Source organism: Galeopterus variegatus, unplaced genomic scaffold (assembly GCF_000696425.1).
Source record: "Galeopterus variegatus unplaced genomic scaffold, G_variegatus-3.0.2 Scaffold1679, whole genome shotgun sequence".
In the NCBI taxonomy this organism is placed as follows: Eukaryota; Metazoa; Chordata; class Mammalia; order Dermoptera; family Cynocephalidae; genus Galeopterus; species Galeopterus variegatus.
The window spans coordinates 47,406-74,377 of NW_007727790.1; the positions used below are offsets into that span (position 1 = coordinate 47,406).

At 32.6% G+C, this 26,972-nt stretch overlaps 1 protein-coding gene across 1 annotated transcript in view; it reads right to left on the minus strand.

Annotated features, from left to right (window-relative positions):
• The window catches only part of ATRNL1 (attractin-like 1), a 293,585-nt gene that overhangs the window by 16,310 nt on the left and 250,303 nt on the right, over nucleotides 1–26,972 (minus strand). The window contains exons 21-23 of the mRNA XM_008578422.1: nucleotides 26,257–26,351; nucleotides 21,320–21,398; nucleotides 18,745–18,902 (exon numbers count right to left, since the gene is read on the minus strand). Coding sequence (XP_008576644.1) covers nucleotides 18,745–18,902; nucleotides 21,320–21,398; nucleotides 26,257–26,351 — 332 coding nt within the window. The remainder of the gene's footprint in view (nucleotides 1–18,744; nucleotides 18,903–21,319; nucleotides 21,399–26,256; nucleotides 26,352–26,972) is intronic.

A 26,972-nucleotide genomic window follows, 5' to 3' on the forward strand; every position in this document is an offset into this window, starting at 1 on the left:
CACACACACACACACACACACAAAAAAAACCGGGGGGGGGGGGGAAGAAGATAAAAAAAATTTTTTTTTTTGAAGTTGTTACAACAAGCAAACGGAAAGGACATTCTTGGGAGGGAGGGGAGAGAGGGAGGAAGGCGGGAGGTGTCGGTGATGGGCCATAATAATCATATACATTGTATATTGACATAATAAAAATTTAACGAAAAAAAAAAAAAAAAATACCGCCTCACTCCAGTTAGGATGGCTAATATACAAAAGACTGTGAATGATAAATGCTGGCAAGGCTGCAGTGAAAAAGGAACCCTCATACACTGTTTGTGAGATTGAAAAATGGTGCAGCCTCTATGGAAAATGGTATGGAGGTAACCCAAACAATTGCAGATAGATCTACCATATGACCGAGCTATCCCACTGCTGGGAATATACCCAGAGGAATGGAAATCATCATGTCAAAGGTATACCTGTTCTCCAATGTTCATCGCAGCACTATTTAAAATAGCTAAGACTTGGAACCAGCCCAAATGTCCATCATCACATGAGTGGATAAGGAAACTATGGTATATTTACACAATGGAATACAACTCTGCTATAAAAAATAATGAAATACTACCATTCGCAACAACATGGATGGATTTAGAGATAATTATATTAAGTGAAGCAAGTCAGGCACAGAAAGAAAAATACCACATGTTCTCACTTATTTCTGGGAGCTAAAAATAAATAAATAAATATACAAACAAATGGAGGGGGTGGAAAGAAGACATAACTATCACAATTCCTTGAAGTGGTTAAGACAAGCAAACAGATATGAGGTATGAGAGGGAGTGGGGAGAGGAAAGGGGGAGGGAGGATTCGGTAAAGGTACACAAAAATCAACCACATTCTATATTGATAAAATAAAATTAAATTTAAAAAAAGAAATATTTACTAATCTAAGGTAACAACGATATTCCTGTATATTTCCTTCTAGAAACTTGTTTATTTAGTATTTATATCTGCAATTGATCTGGAATCAATTATTGTCCCCTTTGTCATATATAATGTGCCATAATTGTATGGCGTGTTCCTTGACTTTCTACTCTGTTCCACTGGCCATTTTGTTTTCCTTTACACCATTTACCTAGTCTTAATATCCTCATCTGAAAATATCTTTTTTTAACTCCATTTCCAAAGAACATTTTTGCTGAATGTAGAATTTTGGTGGGTCTGAGCATAGATATCTATTGGTTTATGTTAATGGGGTTCAACATTTTTCTTGAATAAGTAGGTTATATCTTTCTCTAAAAGTTAATTCTTCAAATATTTTTAGCTAAACACTCTTTCTGCCACCCTTTTGAGATTTCAAAGACCCGAATGTTAGACCTTTCATTATTGTTCCAGATTACTGAGTTTCTGTTAATTTTTGTCAATCTTTGTTCTTTCTGTTGCTCAGATGTAAAAATTTCTATTGATCTTCCAATCCACTAACTTTCCTCTGTATCTCCATTATGCTATACAGTCCATCAGGTGAGTTTTTAAAAAAATTTCAGTTACTGTATTTTTAGTTCTAATCCTTCAGCCAGACGATTACCAATATATATTTTCTAAAATGCACATTTAATGATTAACTCTGTAAACATGTTATCACCTGGCTTCAAATAAACTTTCTAACTGCATTTCCTCTCTTCTTTCTACCACCAAAATCATCCACAGCATTACTTTTCTATCATATATATAACCTGTTTTCCAGCCATTTAAAATTCTTCTTATTCCCTGATAAAAATTCTTTAATCTTGACTTTGAAAGCCAAACCCTCTTGTCTAGAATTCCCTCTTATGCACTATACCCTTTGCTGAATTTTAGGTCATCCTTCAAAATCTTGCTTCATTCAATATTACTCTGTCCAAGAAGTCCTCTTGTTTCAATATCATCTTTATAACAGATATAGACGTGGACATATAAACTACACCCACCTATTCATAAATACCATTCACATCTATGTCAGCCAAAGTGAATGACTCAGTGAACACTTTGTGATCTAAACAAAACCAAAATATGTACCTGAGACTCTATATAAAGATTTCAAGAGTCTTTCCTCTTTTCTCTCTGGAAAGACTAAATTAGGATGCTATTAGTTTATCTAAAATAAAATAGAATGAAGTCAGCACACATTGTAAAACAGCACCTAGAGACAGAGGAGGAAAAATCACATTCACCAGCTCAACAATTATTCATACAACATAGTATAAAGAATGTCAAGGACTGAAGTTTTATGTGAGATGGTCAGAGGTGGAGATATTGAGTTCTTAAAGTTCTCTAAGGCATTTCCCCTGGATGCCTCATTTTCTGAACATATAATGTCACTTTTTACTTCAAAGCCAGTTTAAAGTTAGATTTCTTTATTTCCACCTGAAAGATATCTAATATATAATATAACATATGTGAGGGTAGAGATTACCTTGTACCAAATTTTGTTCCCGAGCAAAGTGTCTTGCATGTGATAGAAACTATAAATACTTGACTGAAAATGTAGCAAAAAAATTTATATAAACATTCAGTATCAGTCATTTCTATATTAAGCACTATCTTATACTAGCCTTTGACTTATGAAATACAGAAGAGGATATTGAGTAAATAACAAACATCATTATGCTTTTTCATTTTGTTCATTATTTGTAGAAATTTACAAAGTTCATCCCACTAATAATATTAGACCTAAATCAAATGAAAAATTTTCCTACTTCTTTAAATAGGATAGCTTATTCTTATTTCCTTAATAGTTTATAAATTAGTCTGTTCAGCTATATATGGAAATGATTACAACCGAAAGTGCTCAAAAGATTTGTGATGGAAAATATTACATAATTATCTTATAAAACTATAAAAAACACTATTGACCTTAATAGCAACAGAATCTATACACAATATTTGGGTTATTAAAAAGATATGATACAAACATATAAACAACAACAAAAAATTAAAAATTAAACTTACATAAGAGGTAAACATACATCTTTTACACTATAGCATACAAAACAAAAAGAAATAAATTATAAGTAATCTGGAGAATTTTCTGTCAGGTATACTCATAAAATTCTCTGCTTTGTATAGCAACTCTTCTGAAGAAAATATAAATATAAATTAAGTAAAAATTATCACTAATGTTAAATGCTACTTTTTATAAGAAATAATATTTTGGCTTGTTAGATTGCTGATAAGATTTTGTGAAAATAATATTTATTTTTGGACAAAGGATTCTTGGTATCTTCACAGTCTCATGAATTTTTTTCAATAGGAGTTCGGCTATTTGTACTTTTTTATTTCAGTCACTTTTCAAAATAACTGCTTCCATAGAGTGTAGTTAGTAAATATCTATGAACAGTTTTATCTGTGTATAATAAACTTTCTCATCACTGCTGCTTTCTAAAATTCACAATAATATGTGCTTATGAAATCTAAAATATACGGACATATGTCTACAACCTGACTGTCATTTATCCTAAAAGTACTTGGGAACTTAAATCCAAGCTACTAAATAAAACAAATTTATAAATAAACACATAAAACCACAAATAGAGTACCATTCCTCTCATTTAGTGAATAAACTTATGGCTACTACATTTATTATATTTACTATCTAGACTTGAAATTATGTGTGGGATTCCCACTTCCTCCCTAAATGAAGTAACAGGAAATGGATTTATCCTTCTGACAAAACCAACTAATAAAAGAGGCAAAATATATGACAAACTGCTCTTCAGACATTGGGTATCAGGCAACACAGGACAATGATCTCTGACTGAACAGAAAACTGAGATGAATACTTAAATGCCAATGGTTATTATGATTTTGAAGCTGCAGCAAGGGTGCAGCCAGAAATTTCATTGAATTGAAAAGATGAAGCTGGGAGTTTGGAGAAGCCATAGTGGCTACATTTCACAAGACAGAATACCAGAGAAGAAAGAGCTGGCCAGGGTGCTCCAGAGATTTCCTGAGGGTCCCCTTGAGTCTTCAATTGAATATAAATCACCATACACTGGTAAAGGAACTATCTGAATAAAGAAACATCTGAAAGGAATAGAGAAAAATCCCTAAAACTCACATAGAGTTGGGAATATTTTGTGGCCCACCAGCCAGAGTGGAAAACATTGTAATAAACAGGTGATAGAGTAGCCAGAAAGGCAGTGTATCTGGAGTGAAAAGATTAATACTAGACTAAATGCTGCTTCATTCCTGTCTAACAAAGCACAAAAACAAGGCTCAATAAGATCCAATATTTCCCAAGAAAATTAACTTCATTCTAACACAGGAAGAAAGAAAAAAAAAAAAAAAAAAGAAGACAAAAAAACAACTCAATTCAAAATAATGCAGAAAAAGAGGAAAGAAGGAACAAAGAACAAATAAGAGAAACAGAAAACAAATAGCAAGGTGTTAGATTTAAATCCAGATATATAAATGTGTACCATCATACGTAAATGGTTTAAGGTTGGAAAAAGAAGAAGAACCCAACCATATGCTGCTTACAAGAAACCCACTTTAAATATAAGGGCACATATAGGTTAAAAGTAAAAGGGTGGTAAAATGATATACCATCCTAACAATAATCAAAAGAAAGCAGTTGTGGCTACATTAATATCTGGCAAAACAGATTTTAGAGTGTCGGGCTTTAAAAACTAACGCCACCTTAAGTGACATTACAAGTGGATTAACGTGGCAGCTTAAGATGGCCGGGAGGAAGTAGGGTGGGAATGTCTGCGGGAACTTTGCCTTAGCCCTTATTGGCCGCACTCATGAACACTGTGTGATTGCAATAGATAGGCATTGAAACAGGAACCCTTATGTTGAGCTACGCCCGGGCCGCCAGCCATTTTGGGAAAGTACCTCAGCCATTTTAAACTTGCTTCGGGCTGATTCTGGGAAACCGAAACCTAAGCGGAGAACTCAAAACTTAAAAGAACTAACTTCCGGGGTACGGTGACTCTGCACTTTTTTCCCGCCTGCCCTGTCCTCACCCCTCCTCCCGGGTAGCAGTGTGTCAACTCCCTATTGGATAAGAGCTCCCCCGCCCCTGGTACCTTATAAAAACCCCTGCTTGCTGTAATAAACAGAGTTCCGGCTTTGACCCCTCTCCTGGCTCGGTGTTCTTTCTTTGTCCCCGGGGCGAAGCGCAGAGGGGATCGGGCCTGCGACACTCATCATCCCGCTCAGCCCCACAAGAGGTTACCACCAGCTGGTCCAGGGTCCCTTCCCACCCTGTGTTGTTGGTCCCCGGTGGCGAGGAACCAACACCCTTAAGCTGATTGGAGGATGTAAAAAACCTGCCTTCCCCATTTGCATTTAAAAGCAAGTGCTTGTATTATAATAAATGGAACTGCCTCGACAGAACCCCCGACGCGTCTGAATGTCCTTTATACCGGGCTGTTTGGGGCCGGCGGTGTGCTCACCTCTCTTCACGGCTCTCTTCCCCTGTCTCCTTCCAAAGGGGACAGGAGGGAAAGAGTAATCCGGGCCGTTCGCTCGCCCACCAGAAGGAACGAGGCTAGCGCTGTACGGGTCGGCCGGCGGTGGACCCGACATTAGAGCAAAAAATATTACCATGAACATAGGGGTCACTTTCTAATGATAAAGAATTCAAGTCATTAATTCATCAAGAAAATATAAAAATCCTAAATGTTTATGCACCTAAATAAAAATCATAAAAATACAAGTAAAAATTGATGAAACTACTAGGACAACTAAACTAGCCCACAATTACAGTCAGACATCTCAACACCCATCTCTTGACAATCAGCAGAATGACCAGAATATTAATAAGGACAAAGAAGATCTGAACAAATTAACAACCACTTTACCTAACTGACATTTACAGCATACTTCACCCAACAACAGCAGAATACACCTTTTTTATAACTGCCTATCCAAGGAACATCAACCAAAACAAATCTTATAGTGGATATTCATTTTCCATTGCTATAATAACCAATTCCCCGAAATTTAGGGGCTTAGAACAATATAAATTTACTCTTACAGTTCTATAGGTTATAAATCTGACATGGGTCTCACTGGATTAAAATCCACGTGTCAGCACAGCTGTGTTCCTTTCTAGAAGCTCTAGGAAAGAATCTGTTTCATTGACTTTTCCAGCTTCTAGAAGCTATTTTCCTTAGTTCAGGACACCCTTCCTCCATATTCAAAGCCAGCAACATTGCTTCTCTCTGACCATTCTTCTGTAGTCATATCTTGCTCTAACCCTGACTGCAGCTAAAAAAGATTCTTTTAAGGATTCATGTTATTATGTTGGGCCCACCCTGGTAATCCAGGACAATCTCCCCATTGCAAGTTCCTAAATCTTAATCACATTATCAAAGTCCCTTTTTTCCATTTAAGATAATATGAGGGTATCTCAAAGAATTCATAGAAAAATAGAACTAAAAGATGATATGAATCTTTCCAAAACTATCTAAAGTATCCTCATAGATTCATAAGTTCTAGGGATTAGTATGTGGACACCTCTATGGTGTCATTATTCTGCCAAACATGCTATGACATAAAATAAGTCTTGATAAACTAAAAGGATTCAAATCATTCAAAATATGATCTGTGACCACACTGGAATTAAATTGGAGAAAAGGGACAATAAGATTCTAGATACTACCCAAATAATTAGAAATGAAATATCCTACTATTTTAATAATATATTGAAAATAACCCATTTATTAAAGAGAAAAGAGAAAGAAAAATTAGAAAGCATTTTGAACCAAATACAAAACATAAAATAAAAGTTGGAAGAAAATCTTAGATAGTGTGTACAATCATAGGGAAAGAAGATGGACAAATTTTTAACCTTCTATGGAAGTTTAGAACTAAAAAAAAAGAGAGAAAGGAAAAGAAAAAATAGAAAGATTCACTTTGTACAAAATGTATGCAGCAAAAGATATTAACAATCTGAAAAAATCATAAATTTACAAGAATATCTGCAAAGCAGATAAATGGCTAATATTCATAGGCTCCAAAGAGCTCCCAGAAATCTACATGTGCAAGAAATGTATTTAATTCTGTTCATGTACACTACAGTTTAAGAAAAGACATTAAACTAATCATAAGATATCACCTAAAAATGGCACAAATAATTTTAAAAGAGCTACATCAGTTATTGCCAGTAAAAATATGAAGAAATGAAAATCTAGTCATTACAGCCCTTAAAAATTGAATCATTCTACCACTTCTATGAGAACCACTTTTTTTTTATTCCACATATGACTGGGATCATACAGTATCTGTTCAACCATTCCTGACTAATGGTAGAAAACTATGCTATCTACACTAAGTGAATCATTGTGTTCTATATGCATGTATTGAAATGACACACTGTACCACACAAATATGTACAAGTAAATTTTAAAATAAAACTTAAAAAATTGAATCTCTCAATGTCTATAAATATTTTACCTACTTTAGTATCAAGAAGCCCACTATCATAGACAGATGATAGATAAAAATGATGAGATAATGGTAATGATAAAGATGACAGACAGATAGATTAAAAGAAGATAAGAAAATATACAGAATGGATTAAATAAGCATGGAGAAAAATACAGAAGAATTCGGACTGGATCATTAACATGAGCTACCTTAGTTGGGGAAAAAAGATGTAAGTGGAATAAATATGAGAAAGAGCTAATCGAGCAGAAAAAGCTACCATGAAAGCATGCATGGTGTGACAATTACATAAAATCATATATGGTTAATATGTATATTTTGTAAAAATTAATATTAAATTTAAAAAATATACCCACTGGTAAACACAGCAACTACATTTTCTATACATAATTAAAGAAATATTCATATATGCACACCAAGCTTCACACAATAATTTTAATTGCAGCACTAGTATAGTTAGAAAAATTTGTAAACAAAATAAATACCAATCATAGTAAAATTGTTACAAAAACTGCAAATATTCATATATTAATAATTCAGCAGAAATTCAAAAGAATGAGGTCTTTATGTATTGACCTTGAAAGAACTACACTATTAGAACTGCAAAAATATGACACAGAAGAATTTCTTCAGTATGATGCAATTTAGCTATTAAAAAAAAACACATATATCACTCAGATGAAAACAGTACAGAAAAAATTTAATAGTAGTGATGCAAGAATAGTGAGTTTATGGATAATTTTTCCATTGATTAATCACTGTTTTCTAAATTCTAACAAGTAATATATATTATGTAATAGTAAAGAAAAAGTTTTTAAAGGAAATAATTAAATGTAAAAGCCCCGTAAAACTACATGAAATTGGCAGATACATGTTTGTTGTGGGTAAGATGTCCCCCAAACTCATTGAGGCTTGGTTCTCACTATGACAGTATTAAGAGGGTGGGAAATCCTATTGTGGTAGTTGAAAGACAGGGCCATGAAGAGGTGATTAGATTGTAAGAACCATACCCTAGTTAATGAATTAATAAGTTAATGGTTTAATGGTGGTCCTGGGCATAGTTCTGAAAGCTTCAAAAGGCAGAGCATATGAGAAGTTCTTCCTCCCTCTGCTCCACCATTCTGACCATGTGGCAACCTGCATTGCTATAGAATCACTTCACCAGATGTGTTACATGGACTTTGGACTTCCCAGCCTCCAAAACTGTTAGTAATAAATATTGTTTTCCTATAAATCATCCAGTTCTAGGTATCTTGTTATAGACAACAGAAATAGACTAATACAACCTGAACCCCAAATTCTCAGGCACAATCATAGTTCCATATCTCACTGATGACCCCAGCTCTCATAGCCACTGTGAGCACCTGATCCCCAAAAACCACTCCATTCACATCACAGTGAAACTGTGAGCATCTAGTCCCCAAACTCTGGCTCCACTGACACCACAGGCAGGCCTAGGTCCTGGAGCTTAGCATTTCTATGGCTCTATGCAAACTAGCATGCCAGATACAGCACCAAGAGGGATCTCCTTAGGTAGAGTGCCCATCCATGGTTGAAAAGTGGAATGGGAGGACACCAACAGCCTTCATCACCAAGAATCCTAACAGCCATAACTGCCACTACAGCCACAAACAACCACAGCCTTGGCTAACAAAATCCCACACAGTTTTAACCAACTTTGACTTAACCTGACAGAGCTAATGGATGTCACACCCTTGTGTGCTTGTCTTTACTGAAAACTCTGGAACCAAAACAGAATGCACCCTCACAGCCACCCCAAGGTGAAAGGATTTCCCCACCAAAACCTTTTCTAAAAGGCGGGAAGTTGAGATTGCTCCCTCAGATGTGCAGATATTAATGCAAGGCTTCACAAATGGCAATACAAAAAAGCAAGAAAATGTGACACCAGCAAAGAAACAGAACAATTTTTCAGTAACTGACTTGGAAAAAATGGAGATCTATGAGTTACCTTAAAAAATAATTTGAACTGGGCCGGCCCGGTGGCGCACTGGATGGTGCGCCGCTTGGGAAGCGCGGCGGTGCTCCCGCCCGAGGGTTCGGATCCCACATACGGACCAGTTCCCGCTCACTGGCTGAGCGAGGCGCAGGAGCAGCGCTGAGAGTTGCAATCCCGTTGCTGGTCCCCAGTCCGGTATGGGGGCAACAATGAGGGTTGCGATCCGTTGCCGGACACGGAAAAAGTCAAAAGACAAAAAATATATATAATAATAATTTGAACTACTTACTTTAAGAAAACTCAGAGATACAAGAGAACACAGAAAGACAGCTCAACAATCTTGAAAAAACCACACATGAACAAAATAAGTTAAACAAATAATAAAAATAATTGGAAAAAACAAAAAGCATTTGTAGAACTAAAGAATACAACAAATAAAATAAAAATGCAATACAGAATTTCAACAGCAGGCTTGATCAGGTAGAAGGAAGAATCTGCAAATTTTTCAAATTATCTAGTCAGAGTAGATGAAAAAAAGAATAAAGAAAGACTACAGGACTTATGTGATACCACTAAGCAAACCAACATATGCATTTTGGGATTTCCAGAAGAGAAAAGAAAGAGATAGGAACATGAGAGCTTATTTAAAGAAATAATAACTGAAAAATTCCCAAATCTTATGAGAGATATGTATATTTAGACCCATGAAGCTCAACATTACCAACATGATTCAATACAAAGAGGATGTCACCAAGATACATAATAATCATATTGTAAAAAGTCAAAGACAAAGGGAGAATTTTGAAAGAGCAAGAGGAAAGTGACTCATCACATATAACCAAACATTCATAAGGCTATCAGCACATTTCTATGCAGAAACCTTGCAGACCCAGAGAGAGAGGTATTATATTTAAAGTGCTGAAAGAAAAACAACACCAACCAAGAATATTTTAGCCAGCAAAGTTGTCCTTAAGAAATGAAGGAGAAATAAAAGCTGACAAAATCTGAGGAAGGTCATTACCATTAGAAATGTCTTACAAGAAATGCTAACAGAATTCATTAAGTTGAAACAAAAGGAACAATGTTAATCAGTAACATTAAAAATAATGAGAGTATAAAAGTCACTACTAAATGTAAATATATAGCCAAAATCAAAATACTCTAATACTGTAAAGTGGTATGCAAATCACTTTTAACTCTAGTCTAAATTAATAAAACAATAAATATTACTACAAAATTGTTAATGTATACATGATCCATAAGAGATATAAGTTGTGACACCAATAACACGAAATGTGTGTATGGAAAACTTAAAATGTAGGGTTTTTGTGTGCACTTTAAGTTAAATTTTTATCATTTTAAAACAGACTGTTATAATGAAAAGATTTTTTATATAAGCTTCATGGTAACTACAGTAAAAACCTATAGTACCTACTCAACAGATAAAGAGAAAAAAAGCATATCAATAGAAGAAAACATCAATTCACAAAGAAAGACAGCAGGAGAGAAAGAAACCAACAAGAGGAACTAAAAAACATCTAAAAAAATAAACAAAATAGCAATAGTAAGTTCTTACCTAGAAATATTTATTTTAAATGCAATGAATTAAATTCTCCAATCAAAAGACATAGAGTAAATAATCGTATAAAAAAGAGATTCATCTGCATGCTGCCTACAAAAGACTCACTTTAGCTTTAAGGACACACACAGGTTTAAATTGAAGAGATGAAAAATGATATTCCATACAAATGGAAACCACAACACAGCAGGAGAGCTATCTTATATCAGACAAAGTAGACTTTAAGTCAAAAACTATAAAGAGAGAGAAATTAATTTTATAATGATAAAGGGGTTGATCTATCAAGACAACATAATGATAATAAATATATTTGTATCCAATATTAGAAGACCTAAATATATAAAGCAAATATTAATACATCTGAGGGAAGTGATAGACAGCAGTACCATAATACTATGTGACTTCAATACCACACTCTTTCAACAATGGATAGATCATTCAGATAGAAAATCAAGGAGGAAACATTGGACTTTAACTACACTTTAGACCAAAGAACTTGACATGTACAGAACATTACATCTAACATCAGAAGAATATACATTCTTCTCAAGAGTACACTGAACACTCTCCAGACAGATTATTTTTTCTTTCCTTTTCTTTTCTTTTTTTTTCCCCATTGATGGCTGGCTGCTATGGGGAACTCCAGGATAGATCATATGCTTGGCCACAAAACAAGTCCTAATAAATTTAAGAAGACTGAAATCATATCAAGCATTTTTCACAGTGACAATGGAATAAAACTAGAAATTAGTAATAGGAATAAAAATTTTAAAATGCACAAATACGTGGAATTTAAATAACACACTCCAGAAAAACCAATGGGTCAAGGATGAAATAAAAAGTAAAATCAAAAGGTATCTTGAGACAAATAAAAAAAAGAAACACAACATTCCAAAACTTATGGGATGCAGCAAAAGAAGTTCTAAGAGGGAAGCTTATAGTGATAAACTCCTATATTAAGACAAAAAAAAAAAATCCCAAATAAACAATCTTGCTTTTATGCCTCAATGAAGCAGAAAAAAACTAACTAATCCCATAGTTAGCAGAAAGGAGGAAATAATAAAGATCACAGCAGAAACAAATGAAATACAGAATAGAAAAACAATAAAAAAGATCAACAAAACTAAGAATTAGTTTTTTAAAAAGATAAATAAAATTGACAAACCCCTTGAAAGACTAATCAAAAAAAAGAGACAAGACTTAAAAAATTCTAAATGAAAAGGAGACATTACAACTGATACTATAGAAATACAAAGAATCATAAGAAACTACTGTGAGAAATTATATGCCAACATATTGTATAATCTACAAGAATGGATAAATTTCTAGAAAAATATACCACTTACCAAGACTGCATCATAAAGAAATAGAAAGCCTGAACAGACCGATAACAAATAAGGACATAGAAGGAATCATCAATAACCTCTCACCCAAGAAAAGCCCAGGAACAGAGAGTTGCAGTGGTAAATTTCACCACTTATTTTCCCAAACTCTTCCAAAGAGTTGAAGCAGAGGGGACACTTCTAAACTAATTTTTTGAGGATAGCATTACCCTGTTACACAAGCCAGACAAGGACACTACAAGTTTAAAAAAAAATTAATGGAATTGAGGAGATGTTGGTCAAAAGATATAAAATTTCAGGTAGATATGAGAATAAATTGAAGACATCCGTTATACAACATGCTGACTATAGTTAATAACACTGCACTATATTCTTTAAAAAAACATACAATAATAAAACAAAATAAAATAACAATAAGGGTAAAACAAACAAATAAATAAAAATGACAACTATTGCATATCATGGCTTATTAAAGGAAACTTATTAAAAATAAAAGAAAATTATAGATCAATATTCTTGAACATAGATGCAAAAGTCCTCAACAAAATACTAGAAAACTACATTCAATATCACATTAAAAGGGTCATAATCCATGACCAAGTGGGATTTATCCCTAGGATGTAAAGATAGTTCAATGTACACAAATCAATAAATGTGGTACACAATACTAAGAGAAGGAAGGACAAAAAAAATCATGATCTCAATAGTTGCAGAAAAAACATTTGACAAAATTCAACACTATTTAATGCTAAAAACTCTCAACTGATTAGATTTAAAAGAAATGTACCTCAACATATTGAAGGCCATATATGACAAGCACACAGCTAATATCATATGAAAAGGTAAAAATAAGATAGCTTTTCTTCTAAGATTAGGAAAAAACAAGAATGCCACGTTTCTAGGGAAGTAAAGAAAATAAATAAAAGGCATCCAAATTAGAAAGGAAGAAGTAAACTCATCTCTATTTGTGGATGACATGATCCTATATATAGAAAAATCCGAAAGGCTCCAACAAAAAGCTGTCAGAATTCATAAACAAACTCAGTCAAGTTGTAGGATATAAAATCAAAATACAAAAGTCAGTTTCAATTCTGTATATTAACAGTGAACTATACAAAAAAGAATATAAACAATCATATTTACAATAGCATCAAAAAGAATAAAATACTTATGAATAAATTTAACCAAGGAAGTGAAAAGACTGTAAACTGCAAACTACAAAACACTTATGAAAGAAATTGAAGATACTACAAATAATGGAACGAAATCCCATGTTCATAAATAGGGAGAATTAATATGATTAAAATGTCCATACTACTCAAACTAGTCTACAGGTTCAATATAATTCCTCTCAAAATTCCAATGGAATTTTTCACAGAAATAGAAAAAAAATCCAAAAATTCAAATGGAACCTCAAAAGAATTTGAATAGTCAAGGAAATCTCGAGGAAGTAGAACAAAGCTGGAGGCATCACATGTCCTGGTTTCAAACTATATTACAAAGCGATTGTAATCAAAACAGTATGGTGCTGGCATTAAAAAAAGACTCATACTAATGAAGCCAAATAGAGAACTCACAAATAAACCAATGCATATTGGGTCAACTGATCTTCAACTGAGATGCCAAGAACAAACAATGGGGGAAATATAGTCTTTCCAATATATTATATTGGGAAAACTGGATATCCACATATAGAAGATGAAATTGGATCCTTACATTAAAACATATACAAAAATCCACTAACAATGAATAGAAGATTTAAATATAAGATCTGAAACTATAAAGATCCTAGAGGAAACATGGAAAATAAACTCCATCACATTGATCCTAGCAATCATTTTTTGGATATGATTCCCAAAGAACTAGCAACAAAAGCAAAAATGAACAAGTGAGACTGCATCAAACTAAAAAGCTTCTGCACAGCCAAAAAAAAAAAAAAAAAAAACCAAAAAAAAATGAGAAGGCAACCTACAGAATGGGAGAAAATATTTGCAAACTATCTATCTGAATAATGGGTTAATATCAAAAATATAAGGCAATCATACAACTCAATAGTAAAAAACAAAACAAAATACAAAAACAAATAACCTGATTTAAACATGGGCAAAGGACCTGCATAGACATTTCTCCAAAGAATACATACATAGGGCCAACAGGTGTTCAACATCTCTAATCCTAAGAGAAATGCAAATCAAAACCACAGAGGTATCACTTTACACTTGTTAGGATGGCTATTATCAAAAAAAGAGACAAATGTTGGAAAGGATATGAAGAAAAGGGAACTCTTGCACACTATTGGTGGGAATGTAAATTGGTACAACCATTATGGAAAACAGTATAAAGGTTGCTCAAAAAATTAAAGATAGAATTACCATATGCTCCAGCAATCCCAATACTGGGTATATATCTGTAATAAATAAAATGAGTACCTTGAAGAGATATGTGCACATCCGTGTTCATTGCAACATTATTCCGAATAACAAAGATATGAAAACAACCTAAGTGTCTATGGACAGATGAATGCATAAAAAAATTATGGGATGTGTATATATTCATACACACATACACATACACACACACACACACACACACACACACACACACACACACACACACACACACACACACACACACACACACACACACACACACACACACACACACACACACAGAAGATGTAATATTCAGCCTTAAAAATGTAGGAAATCTTGCCACTTGCAACAATATGGATGAACCTGGAGGACGTTTTGTTGAATAAGCAAGCCAGTTACAGAAAGACAAATATTGTAAGGTATTACATACATGTGGAATCTAAAAAAGTTGAAGTTACTGAAAGAGAGTAGAATGGTGGCTGCAATGAGCTGGGAGGTAGAGGTAACAGGGAGATGGTGGTCAAATGGTACAAATTTTCAATTATAAGATGAATAAGTTCTAGAGATCTGATATACAGTATGGTAACTGTAGTTAATAATGTGTTATATACCGTAAAATTGCTAAGAGAATATATTTTGTCTTCTCACACACCCCCGAATACAGACTAATTATGTGATATAATCAGTATGTTAATTAACTTGATTTTGAGAATCATTACACAAGGTATATTTATACCAAAACACCATATTTTTCACTTTAAATACATACAATTTTTTATTTGTCAATTATACCCTGAAAAAGCTAGCAAAAATCTAGAAAAAAAACTATAAAAAATTTTGCCATAATATCTAACTGACGTCAGAGTAGGGATGGCACAGTGCAAAAAAAAAGATAGGAACTCAGAAAAATAAAATTGATATATTATATTGCATTAGTATTTATATCCCATTTGAACAAATAAAATAAAAAAAACAGATGAATGCTTGAGAATATGACATTTACTACAAACTATGGCTAAAGGTAGTATTCTGAAAATATAAAATATTAACACTTCATAAAGAAATAACCAGGCAGAGAATATAAGCAATAAACTCACACGCAAAAACTTACAAGTAACCAATAAATTAAATTAAACTTCACATAGAATGATTACATATTGTAATGATGAATAAGCTAACTATACTGATCAAACCAGCACACATTCTACACAATTATTGAAAATTAACATTGTACCCCACATGTATGTATAATCAAATAAAATAAATAAAAAATAAAAAAACTTCAGTTACTAATCTAAGAAATAAGTATGAAAAAGGAAAATATTAATTATAAAATAAAAGATTGATAAATTAAGACTTCATTGAAATTTAGAACTTATTTTTGTCATAACTCACCAGTAAGAGGGTAAAAAAGCACAACTGAAAAAAATGGACAAAACAAGAAAGGCCATCTACCTTCCTTACATTTTCACAAAGCAATTTATTAAATTCTATCTAGCAATACTGAAAACATCTACTTTTCAGAACTTTAAGACAAAAATTCATCAGTATTTAATATTAGATATTAAAAAACAAAAAAGTTGAAAAAATTAAATATTATAGAATTCATACATTCTTAAGATTGATTTTTGACATTTATTTAACATTTTTTTCAATTACAAGAATGAGAGGCTGGCCAGTTTCCTCACTCAGTAGAGCATGGTGCTAGTAACACCAAGGTCTAGGGTTTGGATCCGCGAACTGGCCAGCTGCCAAAAGAAAAAACAATAAACAAAAAAATTGAGTCTATTAACATAAAAAATATAAATCTTCCCACAATTCTAAAGTTAGAACTTGTGCAGCTAGGAGTTTACATAACCACTTTTTTAAAAAAGTGTTACTAAAGTTTGAGATATTAGAAAACTAAAGGCATAAGACTCTTTAAACCTTAGACCTCCCTGGAACTAAATATTAAGTAGCAAGACAATTCATTTTCTTCACTAGACAATAAAAGATCAAGTAACATAAAAGAAGAATATAAAATTATAAAATTTTAAACCCTTAATTACCATTTTATGTATAATAATTGAAAGTTTATTGTAATCCTATAAATAAGCATATACACAGTCAGGCACTACATAACATGGTCTTGGTCAAGGACCGACTGCACATGCAATGGTGGTTTCATAAGATTATATACCATGGGTCTACTTTATATTTTCTATGTTTAGACATGTTTGATATGCACATATTTACCATTGTGTTACAATTATGTACAATATGAAGTACAGTAACATGCTGCACAGATTTGTAGGCTGGCAACAATAGACTACACCATGTAGCCTAGGTGTGTAGTAGGGTATACCATCTAGGTTTGCATAATTACACTGTATGATGTTTGCACAGAACAAAATCACCTAATGACTCATTTCTCATCAACCCGTATCCCTGTCATGAAGCAAGACATGACTGTACTTATATGGCTTCATGATCATATTCCTCAGGACCAATGTAATAAATTTAATAAAGAGTAGGAATTAGGTTCTACATTTCTTGACCATCTAATTATATTTCACGTGTATTATTTTGGGAGAGTGGAGTATTTCAACTTCCTTACACAAACTCTAGTTTGACTTCCAGAAGAGATTACATGTCTCAAAAGTAAAACCAATTTAGAAAGTTAATTTCTCACAATTAAATATTCGTGACCCTTCTAAAGTAACTAAGTAATTGGCTTAAAAATAAAATATAATTAGATAACCAAGCAATAAAGTGCAGGAAACAATTAAAAATATAACAATCATATCAATTTTAACTACTATTTAGTAAGCTATATAGATGAGCTCTTTATTCCCTTCAATCATAATGTGAATAAACCAAGAGAAACCTGATAAATATTACTATATAAATCTTAGAAATTAAGTTATACATCCTTAATATTAACTTTTTAAAAAAACTATTTGGAAATATTTCTAGTATTTTTCTCACTGTATGAGCATCTTAATCAATCACCATACAATGAAGAAATAAATTTGTCAAATTAATTTCCTAACTAATTTTACTGAGTAGTAATTTGTAGTAATATTTCTTGAACAGTTATTTATTTACCTTAATTTAGGTATTAAATCAACATTACAAATAAGAAAGAATTTTTCCAGTAAACATACAATTTTAAAAATCACTCACTCCAAGAAATGATCACATAGAAATTAATATAAATAAAACTTGCAAACATTTCTAGCCACTGAGCATAGGCTGTCACTCATTAATATAAAGGGGGAAGGAAAGATCTGTATATATTTAAAAGATTTTAAAATGGAACAGCCTAGTTGGCATATATGAGCTATTCAAGTAACTCTGTAATATAAATTTAATCTAAAAATGAGTTATCAAGGAATGAATAAATGAACGAATCTCAACATCACAACATTCAAGCTTTTCTTTCACAAAAGTGTAAATTAAAAACACAACCTTGACTATTTCGAGATACAAAGAACATCCCAAATGTTTCCTAGAAATAAAACTGAAGGCTTCAGCAGCCTCCCACTAACTATGTTAAAACTGAAACATACAACACATACACAGCAAAGATTAAAAAATCAGTGATGAGAGGTACTGCATCTTAAAGAAGGAACTGTTAAATACTGCTAATCCTATACCATTAATAAAATATTAAAGATAAAGCAAAAATATGATTAATAACACACAGCAAATAATTTCAAGTGGGGTCACAAGAAAAGGGTATCTACTTAACCCCTCCGTTAAAGTGTAAAATTAATCAGAAAATCCAAACATCCTAGTTATTTCAAGTATTACTGCATGATTTTTAGAATATAATATTCATTGAAAAATTTAAGCACATTCTTTGGCTGTTTCAATATTATTTGCATGAGTGTTTTTATGAAGAAATTCATCATCACAGACATTCATAGACCCTTTATCATCAAGGGTCAATACATGTTCTACTATTGTTCAAGTCAAGAAATACCCCCCCACACACACACACACACCCCATCACTTTGAACAAAAACAGCATTCTTTTTGTAATGAAAATACTCAATGGTTATTAGAGGTAAATACTCTTTTAGTACTTACCTGTATTTTAATAGGCCAGGAAAAGTTGCTGACATACACATAGAATGTAATGTTAGGATTGCTTCTGAAGTTAAATTTTTCATAGGAAAAACTATCTCTGTATTCCTTTATATTAGTCTTGGAAATTATAAGAGTCTCTTCCCCAGATATTGTTCCAGCTAAAATGTAAATAATAATAAAAAATTTAAATAATTTATATTAGAAAACAGAAATCTCTATGAACTTAAACTTATATATATTACACATAATTTTTTATAATTGCTCTTATAAAATCATAATTATCCCAATATACTCATGCTTATAATTTTTTTTTTTTTTGTCTTTTTTACTGGCCGGTAACGGGATTGCAACCCTCAGTGTCGCACCCGTACCGGGGACCGGCAACGGGATCGCAACCCTCAGTGTTGCGCCCGTGCCGCACTCAGCCAGTGAGCGGGAACCAGTCACCACATGGGATCTGAACCCTCAGCAGGAGCGCCGCTGCACTCTCAAGTGGTGCACTCTCCAGTGCGCCACCGGGCCGGCCCCATGCTTATAATTTTGAGTGACAAAAGAAAATAAGTTTTCCATAAATATAATAGAAATAGATTTAGTACAAAAATTATTTTTAAAAATGCTACCACTGATTAAGTTTTATGTTCTTAGCACTGGCTTAGAGATTTTATATTCTTTTCTAATAACAATTCTATCCCAGAGGTATCATCATCTCTATTTTTCAAATAGAAACCTGAGCCTCAGAATGATTAAAGCACTTGCCTCAATTTTATAGCTACTAAGAAGTAATCTATCTCCTGTTTGGAACTCAAATATGTATGGCTCCAGAAACTGAGCTCTTTCTACTTACTACTCCATAGAGCCTTTCAAAATGATTCAGATCACATTTTTATGTCTCAATACAATTAAAAAATAAAAAATAATTCAACTTATTCATCTTACCACAAATTGAACCATCACTAATTTAAATAAATTGGGAGGAAGCCATAATTTAAAATATTTGCTAAATGCTCAATTAGTTAAACACATATTGTACACTCAAAAAATATTTATTGACGTTAACCAAATGGAACAAAGCATTTCTAACAATCTTAGCAAGACCTCCACCTTAATCAACAGTAAAAATAATTAGAGTAAGTATACTGAGTAATTAAATTAATTTCTAACTGGTCACCTACTCCAAAATTACCTTGTGGTTTTTTTTAAAAAATGCAGATTCTTTTTTTTTTTCCTTTTTGTCTTTTTTCGTGACCGGCAACGGATCGCAACCCTCAGTGTCACGCCCGTACCGGACCGGGACCAGCAACGGGATCACAACCCTCGGTGTTGGGATCGCAACCCTCGGTGTTGTGCCCACACCTCGCTCAGCCAGTGAGCAGCCGGTCTGTATGTGGGATCCGAACCCTCAGCGGGAGCGCCGCCGCACTCGCAAGCGGCGCACTGTAGCAGTGCGCCACCGGGCCGGCCCCTAAATGCAGATTCTAAGACCTCATCTCCCAACCTCATAATTCAAAATTTCTGAGATTTGGTTCTGGGAATCTGAAAGTTACAAGTGATTTCTTGCATGCTAAAATTACTGTTCTAAAGTAAATTAGAAATGTCATATATTTTTGCAGACATGTTTTAAAAAACTCCTGTAGAGTCTTTATTGTTCAGAAATAAATTTCAAATAAACAAGTTATAATCTGTTATTAACGAGACTCACAGTGCCAGGATTTTATTATATGTTTGGTACTATAACAAAATGTCTATATATCTGCTTGAACTTTTCATTTTTCACATGTAATATAGGCTCTGGAATTACAAAAGATATTTTCATTCTTGAATTCTACGAATACATGATTCTACACATTAAAATAGCATAATAATTTAATTTTAAAAAATCAAACGAATTTTTAAGAAACAATATCTAGCACATTTATTCAACAATATACCTTCAATATAAAAAAAGGTAATAGAATTTTCTGACATAAGTATAAAAAAGTAAGCATACATTTTCAAAATTTAACATAAAAATCTCAACTTTTTAGTTATATTTTTAAAAAGTCAATGACTTCAATTTATAAACATATTATGGAAGATACTTTATATGTAAGTTTTTTAACCCCTCTTAGCACTGAAACTGACATGAGGGGGTATATTTCTTAGCTTGAAAATAATAGGTAAGTTGTTATTTTTATTAGCATGCACAGTCTTCTAATATTGTTTTATATAAATACTAAGGTTAATAATTAAATTTATAGTTTCAATAGTGAATCAAGTAGTTGAAATCTGTCTCCTTAATCATTAAAGGAGTAATACATATCAATTAAAACTACAGCATTTTGTAAGACTGCCTTTTAGAAAAAATTAAGTAGTGTATATGTTGTTACCCATCTAATTTTAAGAATGAGGGAGAAATTTAACGTAATAAAGCTTTGTTCACATTGCTACTTATTATTTTTATCAGTAACAGCAGAATGATTATGGCATATAATATTTTGTTAAATTTCATTTATTTAAATTAACAGTGAAAGGTCATGCTAGAACAATATCTACATAGGAACACGTGAAAAAAAACATGACACCATAATTATTTTACCTGTTGAGCCAACCGACCATGTAATGTTGAGATTAAAGTTGTTGGATGCATTAATCGAAATATCCAAATTTTTGTTTGACTACCAAGAAAGGAAATATTAAGGTTAAAAAAATCAAATTACATTAGATAGCTATGTTAGTCTACTGATTTAATTATGTGCATGCTATAGCTCTAAAACTTTACAAATTGTGTAAATATTCAACTGAATAAGTGTATATGCCATTAACAATTTTTTTTTTTTTTTTTTTTTTTTTTTTTTTTTTTTTTTTTTTTTTGTCTTTTGTCTTATTTTTCCGTGTCCGACAACGGATTGCAACCCTCGGTGTTGCCCCCGTACCGGACCAGGGACCGGCAACGGGATTGCAAACCTCGGTGTTGCTCCCACGCCTCGCTCAGCCAGTGAGCGGGAGCCGGTCTGTATGTGGGATCCGAACCCTCGGGCGGCAGCGCTGCCGCGCCTCCTAAGCGGCGCACTATCCAGTGCGCCACTGGGCCGGCCCCATTAACAATTTTTAATGAAAAAAATATGTGTGAGAAATTTAAGGGTCCTCATTTACGTTGTCTGCTATAATTTGGCCTTTTGTATATAAGCCAAAGTCTGCTGTAATTCAATATACGTATTTTGATTTTCTTCACTTACTTGTAGTTAGTACTTAAATGGTACAGGTTTGGATTAGTACAAAGCAATTTTACACAATATAAGATTGTTTTGTTGAAAGATGTCTCATTAGTTGCAAATTTATTATTATACACACAATTTCTAGTGGAAAAAACCCTTTAAATACGTAAACTAAAACTTTTAGGTAAAAAATGATAAACATGCCCTGAAAAAAGAGCATATCACATTGTTTAAACAGCTAGACAGAGGAAAACTGAAGAATTTAATTTTATGTCAGTCAACCTGCTTCTTGTCATTCATTAGTAGAGTACAGACTCTTTCCCTCTTAATTGCAAGGAAACAAATGATTAAGAGACTTTGTTTTAATGTTAGTTGTGATTTTCTCACTCCAAGAAGGGAGGAACAGAAAGTAGACATGACTACAACTATTTAGTCCTGCATAAAGGCAAAGAATCATCGTGATATTAAATAGGTTTAGTTTCAGATATTCAATGTATTATGCTTTGTTTTAAATATACAAGGACTTGTAGAAAAACCTATACTGCTAAGTGAGACCTGGCTAGTGGAGAGAGAGAATATTATTTCTTTAGCATCTCTATTTTTTTCTAAACACGATAAAGCAGGTAAGACGGTAGAAAATATATCCCCAATTTTTTTGAGTGGCTTTTAGGAGAAGATAAATAAGTAAGCAATTAAGTTCCCCATTTCTGATATAACAGGCTTAAGGGGAAACTGACTGAAAGAAATGGTGGACAAGGAAGGAGTGCCATAAACGGTGAAGGTCGCTGGAGGTTGTGTGACAGCCATCCTATTCAAATGATACACTAAGCCCCAATTTATGTAACAGTAAGTGAGAAGGATACTTCATTATCCATCACAGTCATACTCATAAATGGCCATGAAAGGGAGAAGGAAGTTAGTTTATTGAGTTCTATCGATAAGCTGTTAAGATCCCTTCCACAATATGTGTCGCAAAACTGTCAAACTTCTTGAGATTTTCCTATTTTTTAAAAGGTAGGAGTGAATACAGAGATGACACCGATTCAAGGTAAAGCCACAAAGACAGTTGAGTAACTTTTCAACTCTAGTAATAAATGCAAAATAATTGAATGTCAACATGCAGATACTGTTGAGTAGATTGTTATTCAGTCGTGGTTATGCAAAAGCTATTTCGGCATCTATGTAATTTTGTATTAAGGAAAAATCCAGATATGGAAGGAAGAAATATCTCTGATAACAAATTGATTTATGTAATCATTATGAAATAACCATATCTGAAAGCCAATAACTGCTTCATAATCAGTAAATCATCTTAACGAGGCAGTGAAAAGAATTAGTGAAGAGTGTGCTCTGTTGAGTCAGATGACCTTAGATTCAAATCTTAGCTCTATTTAATATACATGCTGATCGGTTAGGAGAAAATTACTTGTCCTTTTCAAAAAATCAGTTTTCTTATGTACAAAATGGGAATATAATGAACACCCTCAAGAAGTGCATGTAAACATTAAATGAGATAATTTCTCAAAAAACATATGCTTTCAGGCCATCATGCTCATAACGGCAGGGTTGTTATTAGGTCTGGTGACTCAGGATATATTCTTTTTGTTCTCTTTCTTTATCTTCATCTTCACCCAGAGATCTATGAGATTTAGAAAGAGGATATGCTCATCAACTTTTGACAGGAGGTAGAATTTTTTAAACTATTAATGAAGTAGTTAAAAAATAATTGCTCTTTTTTGAGAAAGCAAAACATGGTGGAAACCATGTACCACTAAGAAAACTGAAATCCTTATTTTCTCTTGAAGTCACCTCTTCATGATTGTGCGTGCTTTATTCTGGGTGAGGTAAATATGAGAATAACTGCTGTTGGTGCTAAAGTCACACAAAGTGATACAAAAAATTATAAAACTCTTCTAAATGGTACAGAAAATTATAAAACTCTTCTTGAATTTTTAATTTATCTTCCATCTAGGCATTGCTGAAATATACGGTACCGTATATTTATAACTTAAGCCCTGTGAAAAGCATTTAGGGTTAAAAATGTATTGAAAGAAGTGATACTGTGGTCTTCCCAATAAATGACAAAATTGGTCATTTAGAACATTGTTGATTAGATGTGGATAAGTTCAGAAAGATCGTGTTAAATAGAAACTTACTGCAGAAATTTTTTATGTGAAAGCACTGACTAGAAGTGATCCATAGTTGGTTAGAATTAAATCGGTTGTCAAGATGTAAGAAATGTATAAATAATTAAGGAATCTACTCTTTATTATTACTTTCAAGTAGGAAGCCTTGGCCAATAAGCCATATTAATTTCCGAGATTGTTCCCAGGCAAATATATCTTTAATGATAGGAGATTACACAAAATGATGTTATAAGCATTCTAAGGATAACTTCATGATAGTTTAATATCCTTAAGATTCAAACAATGCTTGTCTGGGTTCTTGGCTTCAATTGGACAGGACAGTAGAAAGTAAAACTAAAACCTAGGATATTTGAAAGCACTCAGCATTTCTGGAAATTGAAGGGAAAAAGGATGGTGAGGAGAGAAGCAAACTAGAATTGCAGCTAATCTGGACATACATGTATGACAATGTGGATGATACTGGGAAGAAATATTATTCACTCTCAAATTTTGTCAAATATCCCATTTACATTAAATTTCTTAGATCCTCAAAGTACCCCACAGGTTTGGAATTACTATTAAACAATCAAAAAGCCAATGATAAAGAATGAAATTCTGATACATACTACAACATGGATGTCCAGTGGAAACATTACGCTAAGCAACATGTGCCAGACACAAAAAAACAATATTGCCTGATTATGCTTATATGAGGTACCTAGAATTAGCAAATTCATAGACACAAAATAGAATAAAAGTACCAAGGGCTGAGGGGGAAGAGAGGAAGAGGGAGTTACTGCTAAATGAATACAGAGTTTCTGTTAGGAATAATAAAAAGTTTGGAGATGACAGTGATGATTGCACAACACTGTAAGTGTACTCAATGCCACTGAATTGTACCCCTAAAATGGTTAAAATGGTAAATGTTATATTATTTCTATTTACCACAATAAAAAAGGAGTCAATTGTTATTATAACATAGTTATAAAAACTTTATCATACTGTAAATGTAGTTTCTGACATTATTTCAAGCAATCTTCAAAAAGTTCACAGGAAGATTCATCTTATCTTTTAATTCTATTTTTCTACAAATGTTTTGAAGTATCCTTGTAATATACTGCTACAGAAACACAAATAATCAGTGAAAAGAGGATTATATTTGAAAAAAATATCTATATAATCCTTATTTGAAAGTCAAAACTTTAGATTTATTCTTAAGAATGTAGTCACTCAAAATCTAAAGAATAGGAATAATACTGAATAAACAGTTTTTTTGGTTGGGGTGGGCAAGACCTTATTTTACTAGAAAAGGAAACTAAAGTAACGTTATTTGTCAGCAAGTGTAATAGAATAGAAGGAAAGAAGCTAGAAAATATCAGGATATATTTAGAAATTGCACCTATTTGAAAAACTATTCAAATATATGATACAGACTTAACAATATGGATTAATATATAATATAATAATAATAATACACATATTTAACATAACATCTTCATTTTGAGTCAGTTACTTATAGTTCCAAAGGATCTAAAATTCCACCCAAATAAACTATATGGTTGATATTTCCATTCCCTGGACTTTTCAATTTTTAAAGTCTCAGATGAATAGCAATATATGTGTGTTATTTCTAGAAAACCTTACAGCCTTTTCCTGAATTGATGGTTTGATATTAAAGTTCACAATTAATCTTTCATACATTTAAACTTCATAAGCTTATAAAATTAGATCACTGACACAGTAGCTTCCTTAAAGAAGCCCTCCTTCCTATAACTCAGATAAACCAGTGGATTTATAAAAAAGACAATGAAAACCTACTACTATGGAATGGTATAAAGGAAAAAGAGAATATTTAATATAGCATGTTTTGAATTCATAAGCTTTCTTTTCAAATAAGACTCCTTTGAGTTTAAAATATAATTATAAAGATAAATCTATTATAAGAATATATATAGAAATAATATATAATTTAAATTATAAGAATGTTTGCAAAATCTGAAATATCAAATTCACAAATTCTCTGAATCACAAGGATACCTAACTTTTATGAAAAGAAAAAAATAACAGGATTAGTCTTTTCTATAAAAGCCCTACATTGTGATCGCTCTGAGAAAAGGAAAAATCACAATGAAAGATGACAGAAAAGTTGTAATTGTATAATTACATTATAAAAGATAATGCTCTTTCCTCACCTGTTCTGGGTTTGCAATGAAGTTTATGGCAGTATGGTGGCGATCATCTTCCTGTAATAAGCTGAAGGTAAACTGATAGTCAATCAAAAGGCTGTCTGTGGAAGGGGGAAAAAAAAGTAGAATACCAATATGTATTTTTAAAAACTGTCTAGAAAACAAAAATTAAGTGAAAATATGTTGCATACCAGTATTGAAAATGATTATCATTAAATACTGTGACCTATTCAAGACTAGCAAAATACAAATCTTTGTCATCAAGCAACAAAAAGAGAAACACAGATATGAAAGAAGTCCTAATTCCTTAAAAATTGTATTTATTATTTCTGTTATTATAAAAATACTACATAAACACTATACACATTCTGGAAACTATACAAAAGTAAGAAAATAAAATAAAAGTTATTCACAATCTTAAAACTAGAGAAAAATACAGTTAGTATACTGGCGCATTTTATTCCAGTTAAAATTCTATAGATACAAAGGTAGACATTTTAGTATACTACTTTCATAAAATCAAAATTCTTTGATGAAGGTTTGAGAATACTACACTTCCATTAAAAAAAAATTAAATCTTACCATTCGCAGCAACATGGATGAACTTAGAGAAAATTATGTTAAGTAAAAAAAGCCAAGCACAGAAAGAGAAATACTACATGTCCTCATTCATGTGGGAGAAGAAAGGAAAGGAAAAGAAAAAGAAAAAAGGAAAGGAAAGG